Here is a 12,636-nt window from a genome sequence, read left to right as displayed (position 1 = left end):
TCTACGGGGGGACGCCAACTTCTGTGGAAAAATACGCATTTGTTGTACAGGTAACTTGTTATAAAAAATCAAGCTAATGTGGCATCGCCTGTGAAAGCGCAACGCCATCCCATTTACGCGGGTCGATAAAAATCGGAGGTGACTAGTTCATTGTCTACCAAAATGTCGGCCAGTGCCGTAGCGCAGTATATCGCATATAATGTGTGATAAACAAGGAGTCGTGACATATTTATTTCGGTTGATAAAATTGTATTGTACGATCGCTTGCGACTGAGCATTTGCACGGTGGATTTTACTCAGCAGCCGCATGCGGCCGGTCACCGCATGGCCAAAGTCGAATGCTAGTCTACTTTGGGGTAGCAAAGGGCGAGTGGAGTTATTTAACTCGATTAACTTGAGTTACTCCCACAACGAGTTCACTCGAGCTAAGAGAATACTTCATTCATACAGCGGATCGGCTACTCGTTTCCACTCAGTCGGTTCGGCGACCTTCCGAGCACGCTCGAGTCGCGGTCGGCCGGCCGGTCGTGCCCAACTCGGTGAATCGTTCGAGTTCTACTCACGACTCGCGAGAACTACTCGCCGTTGCTGTCAGACACCGAGTCGAGTCAACTCGAGTTGCAATTCGAGTCAACAATTACGTAAAACAAAATACAAGTCATCCCATCGCTACTTTGGCGCTAGCGACTCTAGACATCAGCGTCCTAGTCGAATTGCCATTTAGACGGTCGATTTTCGCCGCGAGCCCTATAATCCGTGTAAACTCCGCTTATTGTAAAGTATAGGTACATTCAAGAAAGATTCTTGTTAACCTTTTAAGGGAGTCGCTGTTATTGCATAAAAATCTTCATTAACAAACGTGAAACGAACACCGTCTTTATGCTCTTATTACATGGAGATAAAGCTTTTTAGGCAATAAAAAATGCTTAAGGCAAGTCACCGGAGTAGAAGCGGAAAAAACTGTTGCCAGATCACATGGTTTAGGTATTTACTATTAACTAACTAGGGATATTGTCCAAACAATGTGTTAATTTGTTAAACGATATCTGTGGTGTATCATATCATTATTAAGTCTTACTTTATCGTAATTTTACACTTTTTTGTTACAAGAAACGAAAGTAATCCTTATACATAATTATAGCTGCAATACGGTTGCTTCTTTTTTGGAGAACTAAGTAAACATCTCGAATTCGTCTAAGTAAACATCTCGAATTTGTCGTCGTTCAACTATTAACCGATAGATGACAGTACATTGATTGAAATTTCAATATAAAATCAAAACGTCGCGGTCGTAACTTGCAAGAAAAGTATTGATGATATTGGACTTTCAACGATATGCCAACGTTATATTAACAGTCCAGAATTTGTTATTTCTTTTTAAATTTGAAACTACAATCAATTATTGTCAAGATTTTTTGTGTATCAAATTATGAATGTGTGAGTTTTGGTAAGGTCTTCCACTTTTGCTAAGGGCACTTCCATTCTTTTTTTCTTCCGTCATCACAATGGTCTGATAAAACTAAATATGCTCATTAAAACTAATGTAGGTAATTTTCAGATCATCCGAAGTGGGGCTCTGGCGTGCGGTGGGTCTCTGCTCACAAGACAAATCGTTCTTACTGCAGCACATTGTTTCTTTAAGTAAGTTAATTGTCGACCTAGATCAATGTACTACTGAACAAGTACCTCTCCAGAAAAAGAAGATGCGTCAGAGATAAAGTTGTTTATTTCTTGTTCCAGGAACGATGTACGGATACATATAAAATACTACACAGTGCTTGCCGGAACCACGAACAATAATTCAGGTACAAAAATGTTTGTACTTAATATCAGTGGTGTAACTAATTATTCTAGATTTATTAACGGAATAATATTTAAAAAAAAACATCTACATTTTCCATATTTTATAATGCGATAATTAAAATTATTCAATTGGTATTTTTTTAAACATGAATAAATTAACGCAATATAGATTTTAAGACTTTCGTGGTGAACTCGAGTTCAGTTTCGCGTGTGGATACAGTAAGTGTGGTTTGTGTGAAAAAAGTGAGTGACAATGGTAACGCCACAACAAATCGCGATGAAGGTAGTCGTCGACAGCGCAAGAGGGTAGACAGATATGTCTGCCCATAAAGCTGTCATCTGCCGCCGTCCAGTCAACCCGTGACCATGGAGCGTGCAACCGTTCCGAAATATCGGGAAAATAAAAAGAAGTTATACCGTGGTAAGAAACCTGTTACTAGTGATAATCATTTAGTAAATTAACGCAATGTCACAAATCTCATGTTCGTCCGCACAGAACAATAAACAATCTATAGGAGTGCTTAGTAGGCGTGCGTGTCACGAGTGCCAACAGTATGCAGTTTCGCACACCTGAGCTCAGTCCACAATTTTTCGCTTACTGTACGTTATGATCGTATCTCGCTTAAAACTTCGAAAATCGTGGAAAAAGCCTTATTTTTAACCGACTTCAAAAAAGGAGGAGGTTCTCAATTCGACTATATGTTTTTTTTGTATGTATGTTACGCGATAACTCCGCCGTTTGTAAACCGATTTTGATGATTCTTGGAAGTTTGAAGAACTTTGTCGTTAGAGGGTACGTCAGAAGTGCTCCCATTTAAATTTGAAGACAATATTAGACCTCTAAGGGTGGTAAATTAGGGGATGAATGACTTTTGGGGTCGGTTTTTGTAGTACTCTGTACTGAGGTTACATTATGTTAATTTGTAGTGTAAAACGGCTATTCTCACAATTCGGTGTTCGTAACCTAATTACCGTAGCCATTTTTTCTTTTCTCGCTTATTATTCCTGTAGCTGCGCATACGACATGCCATCTGCATCGCAGCGCTCTGGCCGCACTGAATAGGAACGCGACGTGTCCGCATATTTTTGTATACAAGCGTTACTCAGCAGCGCCACCGCGCCGCCACGGCACCACTGTCGATGCATGTCGTTGACTAGTCAGAGTATGTACTATATGCGATTAGATATAAGGTACTTCTGTAGGGTAATAAACATGAAATATATGCAGTCATCAAATCAACCAACTCGGAGTTTTCCTGCTTACCTGCTCAGCTCCCCTAAATTCCTAATAGCATTGAAATATGAACAACTTTAAGCTAAACTATTTTTTTTGCCGTAGCCGTAGCCATTTGTGAGAAAGAACAATGGCAAAGTCATAGATAAAAGAACTCGTTAGCATCTTCAAATGTCTTAATTACAAGTTAGAATAAAATAAATTCATTTGGTTTTTCAAATTAGAATAGCGACCTATCTAAGTCTGGAAATAAAATCATATTTTAAAGAAACTCTAATGATTAATTAGTATGAAACCGGACTGATGTCGACAACAGTGTTGGGCAAAATTTAATTGTTCTGCCAATTAAAGATTGACAATTAATTAATTGTCAATTGCGAAACAGCAATTAACGATTGATCAATTGTTAATCGCGTATATCTACAATTAACAATTAATCAGTTTTCAATCTATTCAATGTTTTTGATTAACAATTAAAACTGACAATTATGATAAATTTATAGGGCATATGGTGGTGAGTTAGGGCGTGGGTTAGGGGGTGGGTTAGGATTTGGGTTGGGGGGGTTAGGATTTGGGTGGGTTAGGATTTGGGTTGGGGTGGTTAGGGTTTGGGTTGGGGGGGTTAGGGGTGAGTTAGATGGTGGGTTAGGGTTTGGGTTGCGGGGGTTAAGGGTGAGTTGCTTGCGGAAAAACCACCGGAACATATACGAGATGAGTTCCAGGGCATGCAGACCCTAGAGACGACGGTCTCTATAGGGTCTGACGGAGGTGAAGTGGACTGTAATGAATTAGCGGGAGAGAAGAAAGCGACACGCCTTACCTTTATTTCCGAAAGGGGTTCTCACTGTCTTCTCAAAAGACGTTCGCAAGTGAGATAACTAAATTGAATATCTTTTTCGTTAGCTTTTTTCTCCTTCATTTCTTTTAAAATTTTTTTATCTGTCAATGTCTTCTAATAATTTTGATGTATGAGAAAGGCTATAACAACTGTGTTTATTGTTCTGTGTTTACACTGTGATATGATTATGATTTTGCCCACAGGAGGACAGAGACGCGAGGTGACGGATTTGGCAATACACACAGGATACAAACCACCTGCAAAGGACAATGATGTGGCTCTTTTAAAAACTTCTTCTCCGTTCGATCTGAGCGTCAGCATTTGTTTAGCTACCATACCCTATAAGGTAATTTAGCATTGAAGAACTTATTATGGTGGTACTTTATATAGCTATTCGTATTTGTGTTTGATACATTTGGCAAACAACAACATGTGTAGATAGCATGTGTGACAAAGTATTTGCCTTGTTTGCCTATTCGACAAATACAGCAAACACGAAACGGGCGCGCTGGTCGTTTTCATGACGCACATCAGCGTCAAGTAGACAAATACGCAAGTAAACCATGCACACTATAGTCATATTCATTAGTTTAACTCCTTATTTGGCTCCATGTAAGGTCATATGTCAGTGTCTGCATGTTTGTCTTCCTCTTCTTCCTGTCCTTATCCCACGCTAGGTAGAGTCGGCACAACATGTATTTTTCTTCCACTCTCCCCTATCAGCCGTCATTTTTGTATTTACACCTTTCTTATCCATGTCATCTTTCACACAATCCATCCATCTTTTCTTTGGCATTCCTTTCCCATTATATCCCTCCACATTCATACCTAATTGAAATTCAATCAGTTTCCCAATTATTTAACAGCACTATAGTCTTCAATAACGTATTCTGCTATTATATCTATGCGGCCAATAAGAGCGTGCCAAATTATCAGGCGATACGCGCCAATCGCCATCCAGTGTTCAGTCTGACTGACCCAGTTCACTGGTCGTCCGTAATAATGGGAATAGGGGACGTGTCGACAATGAAACATGACTCATTTAAATTCTCTGAAAATTTCAGGACAATACCATCGCTGACAACTCTTCGTTAACATACTTGGGATGGGGACTAACAAAGGTAATTTAGGGATTCACAACACTTATCGACACAATAACATTTACTGGTTAGAAAAAATCCTTTTTTTTTATGTTAGACAAACTGAGCATTTGACCTCCAATTCACCTGACGGAAAGTCGACGATGCGGTCGACGATGAAGCATACACACCTAAATAAAGCCTATTCTTATACTCTCACCGTGAAAATGCCTTAGGTTATTATACCCTTTCAGTGCATTGCCTATACACAATATTTTTTGTATAGGCAGGGACTTCCATTTCATAGCCGTTCGCCATTATATATGTGGAAGCGTAATGCTTCGTGAGAATTTTTGAAATATCCACAACATATGTAGGGTTGAAACCACAGCCTATGTCTAGTCCACTGATTATTGAAAGGTGAGGGCGCAATAAATAGTGCAAGTCCACTCTCCGTGCTATATCCTGTAGAATACAATGTCTACATCTATGCTGTCATCAGCATACCCAAAGCCACCTGGAACTAGTATATCGTTGATATGTAGCAGATTTAGAATGGCTGACAGTACGGCACCCTGAGGAACTACAGCATCAATAGTCCGATGTTCGGAAGATCGCTCAAGAAATCCGAGATCCAATTACAAAGATCAGTGAAACGCCCATAAGAAGGAAGCTTGCTTAAAAGATTAGCTAAAATTTGCATTTGCATACTTAGTAACTTCGTCATAAGGTTGTAATTATTTCTAACTAAATAACAATTCAAATCTGACAATTTTGTGGTTAAGGCTTGGGAGATACAAAGTCACTTTGTACTTCATTGTGATCATAGCGTGGAGGTCAAATGTCGGATATAACAAGCACGTAACGCATTTCTAAAATTAAGCCATCTACTCTGCAATCAACTATAACCCTAATGAGTGCCGATCTCTGATAGGAGATGGCACCTAAAGAAGAAGAAGAAGTACTTCATTGTTAATCCCAATTTTAAATATTCTAGCACGGAAAGTCATCGGTTCTGATGGAGGTGTCAGTTAGCAAGATTAACAACGACGTCTGCATGCGAAAATACCAAACACATCCTGAAAATACCTTTCGCGTCACTCAGAGAATGCTGTGTGCAGGTCAATCAGGTGAGTGTATATGTACGTGGAGGAGTCGATGTCTGAACTGTGTGGTAGCCAACAACTGCGTTTTGTTTTAACATAAATTATCTTTTAAACCACAACAATGCATTGTGTTGCCTATAATTATTCATACAAAGATCGAATGCAAAGAAACTTCCTGACGGACCTGACAGTCCTATGCCAGCAGTGCCATGGCTCTACTAACTGAGCCACAAATCGGAACTAGTATTAGCGGAACAACAACAGTGCGTGGAAGGAACAGGCTAAGTTTAACCTTGTGGCCGTGTGCCACGCGGTACTGATTTTCAGCCTGACTGACTCTTTACATTTCTAACATATGATTCTGTTAGAAAAACAATAATTCAATGCAATACCACCACAATCACCATAAACATCGAATATTAATAATTTTATCTGTTGAATTTATTCCAATAACATTTAGTAAATTAATAAAAATCTCAATAGGGTTTTTTTCGTAGTGTTCAATTTTTGTATTAATAATTATAACAAACTAGTGGAGTTATTTCATAATTGAATATCAATTGAATATAAATTTAAATACAATTAATAGCGACAAGTCTAGCCAGGGCTGGTAGCTGTAAAGTTACCGAACTGAGTGACGAAATAATTTCATAGATTTCTCATAGATGACGCTACGGCTAAAAAGTCGTTGAAAAAACCAAATACAAAAGATCCGACAACAAGCACATAGAACAATTCGTGAGGTCCGCTGGCCCGTTCCGTAGCTTAGTTGGCATAGCGTCTGGCACGGTTTGCTAGACGTTGGTTGGAATCCGATCGAAGGATGTAAAAAAAATTTAAAGTTTGAATCCAGACAACATTCTCAATTTTACTTACGCTCGCTCCCTGTCCGCTCTGTCTCTAAAGTAATAAGAAGAAAAAAAGCGCAATTTAACTCACATGAATTAAATTAAAATGACATTCTTTCCGCTTTACTATGGCTTTACTCTACAATTTATATATTATTTGAATTGTGGTGTTCTAATTTATGACGGGCCATGACAGAATAACAGCGAGGGCTATGTAATTAGCATAGTTCTCAAATGCTAAGTCATGGACCCTATTGATGTGCTTCTTTTTTTTTATTTTAACTTTAATTTCTTTTTATTATTTTTTGTTGTTTGAAAGAAGCATGGCGAAACCTAATCCAATAATTATGAAATCACTGTGAACTGTGTGTGGACTGTGCTAGTATTATTTTACGTTTTAGTTTGTGCCTGATTATCAATATATTTTTGTAAATTTTTGGAAGTCGGGAATAAAGAAATTGTAAGCAATGGATTTTAGATAAATGCAAGAACATAACGCAATTGTTTCTGTTCGACCATAGATTAGGTAACGTTCGTGTACGTACGTTTCATTTTAAACATGATTGAATATTTGCCTACCTAAAGTATTAGTTATTATATAGCACACACATAAAATATTATAGCTATAAAATACCTAATCAAATAATCAATTAAACAGTAATGACATACAGTAAAAAATGAAACACAATGTGACAAAAATGTTTAGACAATATTGAAATGAGAGATAAGAAAGTGAGTAAAGGAACGTTTTGACAAGAGGCCTCTTGCCAATATCAATGTCACATTGAAGTTGAGAACAGTGTGACCATTTGTGGCAGATTTCATTTTTATTTATTTTCATTGCGGCAGAACATGTTAACGTTGTGTTAAATGTAGCAGAGTTTGGCAGATTTGGGAATATGAGCAAGTTCTTTATTATTTTTGGGAAAAAACTGAAAACTTGTTGTTTTCTGCTACTACGAATAAACATCTGAAGCAAAATACATGACAATGTAATAAACATAACCTATATGAACTTTGTAACCCCAGCTTCTACAGGCTGTACTCAATTACCTTTTTTGATGCTTTTATAATGAATCACAAGTATCTATAGGTATCTTTAATGCACGTCGTCAAAAACACGAGATGTCGCCATTCTTCTTTATGTATATTGCATGTCAAATAAAGCCTATTTCATTTTCTATTTCAAATTTTTGTAATAGGTTTTTTCGGCTTTAACGCCGTGTGTTTTTGCCTTTTGTTGTTTTTTTAAACTAATTGTTGCATTAAAAATGTTATCAGGTGCCGATGCCTGCAATGGAGATAGCGGAGGTCCTTTAGTATATCACGGCAGCGTCGTGGTAGGTGTGACGTCCTGGGGAGTTAGCTGCGGAGACCCGAACTACCCTGGCGTCACCACGAAAGTCGCCAGTTATAGTGACTGGATCAATGCTACGGTCAGTTTGTCTTCTACTCTTCTTTTACTGTAAGAGTCATCTATTCATGCAGCTATTCAGTTATTAAATTGTGTATTCCCTTTTTTTCAGGTGAACGTCCTCCATCCTCTGTCCTCCGATGATAACGCATTTGATACTGGACAATTAATTTGGGTTTTTCTTATTGTAGCGATTGCGCTAGTAGGAGTCATCGTTACGTTATTGAAAAAAAACCTTGGTTGATGATATAAAGTCCAATCCTTTATTTTTTTTTAATAATGTAGCTGTAACGAGCTACTGACATTATGTAAACGGTTTCATAAATATTTCATAATTGTTTTTATAAATTTATACCATTTTATATTAAATGAAGAAAGAAAGAAAGAAAGAAAAATAATTTATTTGGCAACATTTTACAATAAATAAAAAAAAAATTTTTTTTAAAAATTAAAATTTAAAATTTAAACTGTTTATTTCAATAAAAAAAAATACATAAATGATATTAGTTTACGGTTGAATCTTAAAATTAAAGATTATATAACCTATTAATAATGTAGTTGCGTTTAATGGTTAGGTTGTATATAAATCATTCTTATCATTCTTATTTGTATTTGTCCGTTGTATAAAATTTTTTTAGAATGTTCTTTACTTGCACGGGCTTTCTATTATCTAACAAATCCACAAGGAACCTTGGTAGGTTGTTTAATATTCGCGGGAGTTTACACATCCAAACTCTCTCACCATAAAAATTATTACAATTTGGAACTTCATAGATAGGAAGATGTGATAAAGTTCGCAAACAATCCGGTCTTACTTTGGTTTTCAGTGACTTAATATTTTCACAATTTTCTGATATAATTGCAAAATCAACTTTGTCTAATACACTCATTACATTGCAATACCGAAATAGTTGGTCATAATTATCTTTATACTTAAATTTAATCCTCAGAGGTACTATGGTCTTTAACAACCTTATTTGCAGATTATAAATGTTTAAAAGAAAAGTTTTGTATGTACGTCCATAGCTGGAAATACCATAATTAATTATAGAGTCTGCTAGTGCCATATATAGGTAATAATCTTAATGTATTATAAGGAAGTTTTTGCTTAAGGATACATAACTTAGCAAGTATTGCCCTTAGTTTATTACATACATATTTGACATGGGGACCCCAATTAAATTTATGGTCAATTTTTAATCCGAGATAGGTATGTTCCTTTACTAATTCTAATGGTTTACAGTGACAACTAATATACCGAGAATGCATGCAATTATGGTCATGAGCCACTACCTGTGGTACATGTTTACATTTAAGGTATGGTGAGTGAATATATAAAAGTTTGGTTTTTTGAAAATTAATAGACAAACCCAGATCGTGTGCCCATTTACATAGCTTATTAAATTCGTCCTGCATCATACATTGGGCGACTTATATATCTCGGTGTGCAGTTATCAAGCAAGTATCATCAGCGAACTGGTATACAGAGCTCTCCCTGAATATGTTACACATATCGTTGACATAAATAAGATACTCAGTAGGCCCCAAAATTGAGCCTTGTGCTGTTCCGCATACGGTAGGAATTAAGTCACTATGAACACCGTTTATAGTGACAGTGTTAAATCTTTTATGGTGATAATTTTTAAACCAGTCCAGCAGTGGGCCCTGTATACCATTCTGCATCATTTTTTTATATAATACTTCATAATTTAACACATCAAATGCCTTGCTAAAGTCTACCATAATTGTAAGCACATGCTTTTTATCATTTAAATGGCCATTTACCTCCTCTGAAAACAAAGACAGTAGTTTTACTGTACTTTTATTCTTCTGAAATCCGAATTGATGCTGATTAATGACTCGATTTTTTGACAAGAAATCATTAATTTCCCTCCCTATATATTTTTCTATTATCTTGTCAATACATGATAAGATTGTAATCGGCCTGTAGTTGTTAGTATCAGTATAGCTACCCTTTTTATGTATAGGTCTAACAACACCTATTTTCAATCTGTCAGGATAAGTGGAAGTTGTTATACACCTGTTAATTAAATGTGTTAAGACAGGTGCTATGTCCGAGGCAATGTATTTAATATCTTTTGCCCTTATTTTGTCAATACCTTCTTACACTCTTATTGGAATTTAAACCGTCAATTATCTTTGCTAATACTTGTTCATTTATTTTATTTAATTTTAATGAAACGTTTGGAGTATTTATATAAGACATCTCGTCAAGCATTGGTGAAGAGCAGGAGTCAACTAGGTTTTTTACATTACTTTCAAAATCCTCTGCAAATTTATTAGATAAATCTTTAGCTTTCATACGGAAGTGTTTAATTAGTACATCATCAATGACCTGTACAATCCTTCCAGATAATCTATTAATAATATCCCACATTTTCTTTGGATTCTTCAAATTGCTATGGATTTCCATAATAATACAAAACAAACACAATCATACATTATATGTTACCAAAACGGTCAACACTCAGCTTTGTGTAAAGAGACGTTGAAGAATGCCTCATTACGCTGGTTTTCAGTGGCACCATAAATGGACAAAAAAAAGGTGGCGCCTCGTCCAAGCAGGCGGTAAGATAAAATAAAACAAAAAAGAAATATAAAGATTAGGTATAAAACTTAATTACAAATATAAATCAAAACTGACAATATTAAACAAAACCATAAACTAATCCTAACATAGATACATAATAATAAAAATGAAATAAATACCAAAAATGTGATTATAATGTAGTGTAAGTGAGGTGAGTATACGTAGTGTAAGTGAGGTAAGTATATGTAGTGTAAGTGAGGTGATTAGTGTTAACACATTGTACAAATTGGCTCTGATCACTTTTTAAGAACTTTGTAAGCAACGCACGACTACCTTATGTAATGAGATTATAATTGAGTTGATAATAAAAACTTCTTATAGGCTAATTTAAAAGAGGCAACAGATTTGGAATTTCGTATTGGTGGTGGTATATCGTTCCAACATTTTGTGACAGCAAATCGGAAACTGCCACGAAAGGCAGTCGTGCGGTGGGAAGGACACATAAGACGAACTGCAAATCGCACATTCTGTTGAGAAATCGTAAGCTTTTCGTAGAGGTAAGAAGGCTCTCGATTCTTTATTACTCCGAAAAGCAAACTTGCAAAATGTAACTTACGTCGCGCCTCCATGTTCATGAGGTTGAATTTATTTAAGAACGGGGTAATGTGAGATCGACGGGGAACAGGGAAACAGAAACGTGCACAGGCATTCTGGACCCGCTGAATCACTTTCTTCGTCCGGGTTAGGAGACATCCGCCCATTACTGTGCTCGCATAATTTAATTTTGATAGAATTAGTGCATCGCACATCTTAATTCGCATGTCTACACTAAGAAAGTTGCGGATTTTATAAAGTACCTTTACTCTATAGAAACAGCTGCGCATAGTTTCGAGTACATGTCCTTCAAAATGCAACCGTTCATCCATTAGAAGACCCAAATTACGGGCTTCAAACACACGTTCCAAGTTGTCACCCCTTACAGAAACTTGAGGATTCTGACTCTGAATGCGGTCTATTTGGCTCCGCGTACCCAATAACATGAACTTGGATTTACTAGAGTTTAAAACCAGACTATTTGATTCACACCAGTGGGCTATTCGACATAAATCATCGTTCAATTCGGCTACGGCCACTACTGTGGAACTAGGCTTAAATTATTTATATAATTGAATGTCGTCTGCATATATATGGTAATCACAGTTTACAATAGATTTAATAATGTCTGCACTATACATAATAAAAAGGACTGGACCAAGGATTGATCCTTGCGGGATTCCCCTTGTAACAGGCATCGACGAGGATATGGAATTAGTACCGTCTTCATTATTAACACTGATATATTGGGTACGGCCAGAGAGGTAACTCGCAAACCACTTCAGTGTCAAATTATCGTAATCAATCATAATATAAATAAATAAAAAATGTACGCACAAACGGACACATGCAGGCGCCGACTTTTTATATATATAGTCTCAACTGCGTCACACCTAGGAACCGGTCCCGGCGGTAGAACGAGGGGCGCTAGTGCATCACTGCGCCGCGGCCAACGCCAGCTTCTCGACACAGCGGAAGGCGCGCTGTATGTATCTTCAAGGGTTTGGAAACATGCACTCAAGTGTTTCTGCGTGACGACACCGTAGGTGACTCATTGGGCTGCTTACGTGTGTGTTGTGCTTGCTGTATGCCTAGTTACCCATATTGCGTAAGTATTGTCTCCTAGCGTGCAGTATAGTATGATTAAGAGGGTTTTTAGGGCGGATGTT

At 37.0% G+C, this 12,636-nt stretch overlaps 1 protein-coding gene across 1 annotated transcript; it reads left to right on the top strand.

Moving 5' to 3' along the window:
- Nucleotides 1-5: 5 nt before the first annotated feature.
- Nucleotides 6-8,679, top strand: LOC113228960 (trypsin beta-like; the record flags this gene model as incomplete). The annotated part of the gene is made up of 8 exons (XM_026462404.1): nucleotides 6-50; nucleotides 1,559-1,641; nucleotides 1,741-1,805; nucleotides 4,079-4,221; nucleotides 4,940-4,996; nucleotides 5,952-6,084; nucleotides 8,190-8,344; nucleotides 8,435-8,679. Coding segments are annotated over 8 exons (813 nt in total), but the record flags the coding sequence as incomplete, so codon positions are not given.
- Between the last annotated feature and the right edge of the window lie 3,957 nt (nucleotides 8,680-12,636).

This window comes from Hyposmocoma kahamanoa, unplaced genomic scaffold (assembly GCF_003589595.1).
Source record: "Hyposmocoma kahamanoa isolate Upper Pololo Valley unplaced genomic scaffold, ASM358959v1 263, whole genome shotgun sequence".
Taxonomy (NCBI): domain Eukaryota; kingdom Metazoa; phylum Arthropoda; class Insecta; order Lepidoptera; family Cosmopterigidae; genus Hyposmocoma; species Hyposmocoma kahamanoa.
Note: the sequence above shows the minus strand (reverse complement) of the source record. Positions and strands in the feature narration are given on the sequence as shown.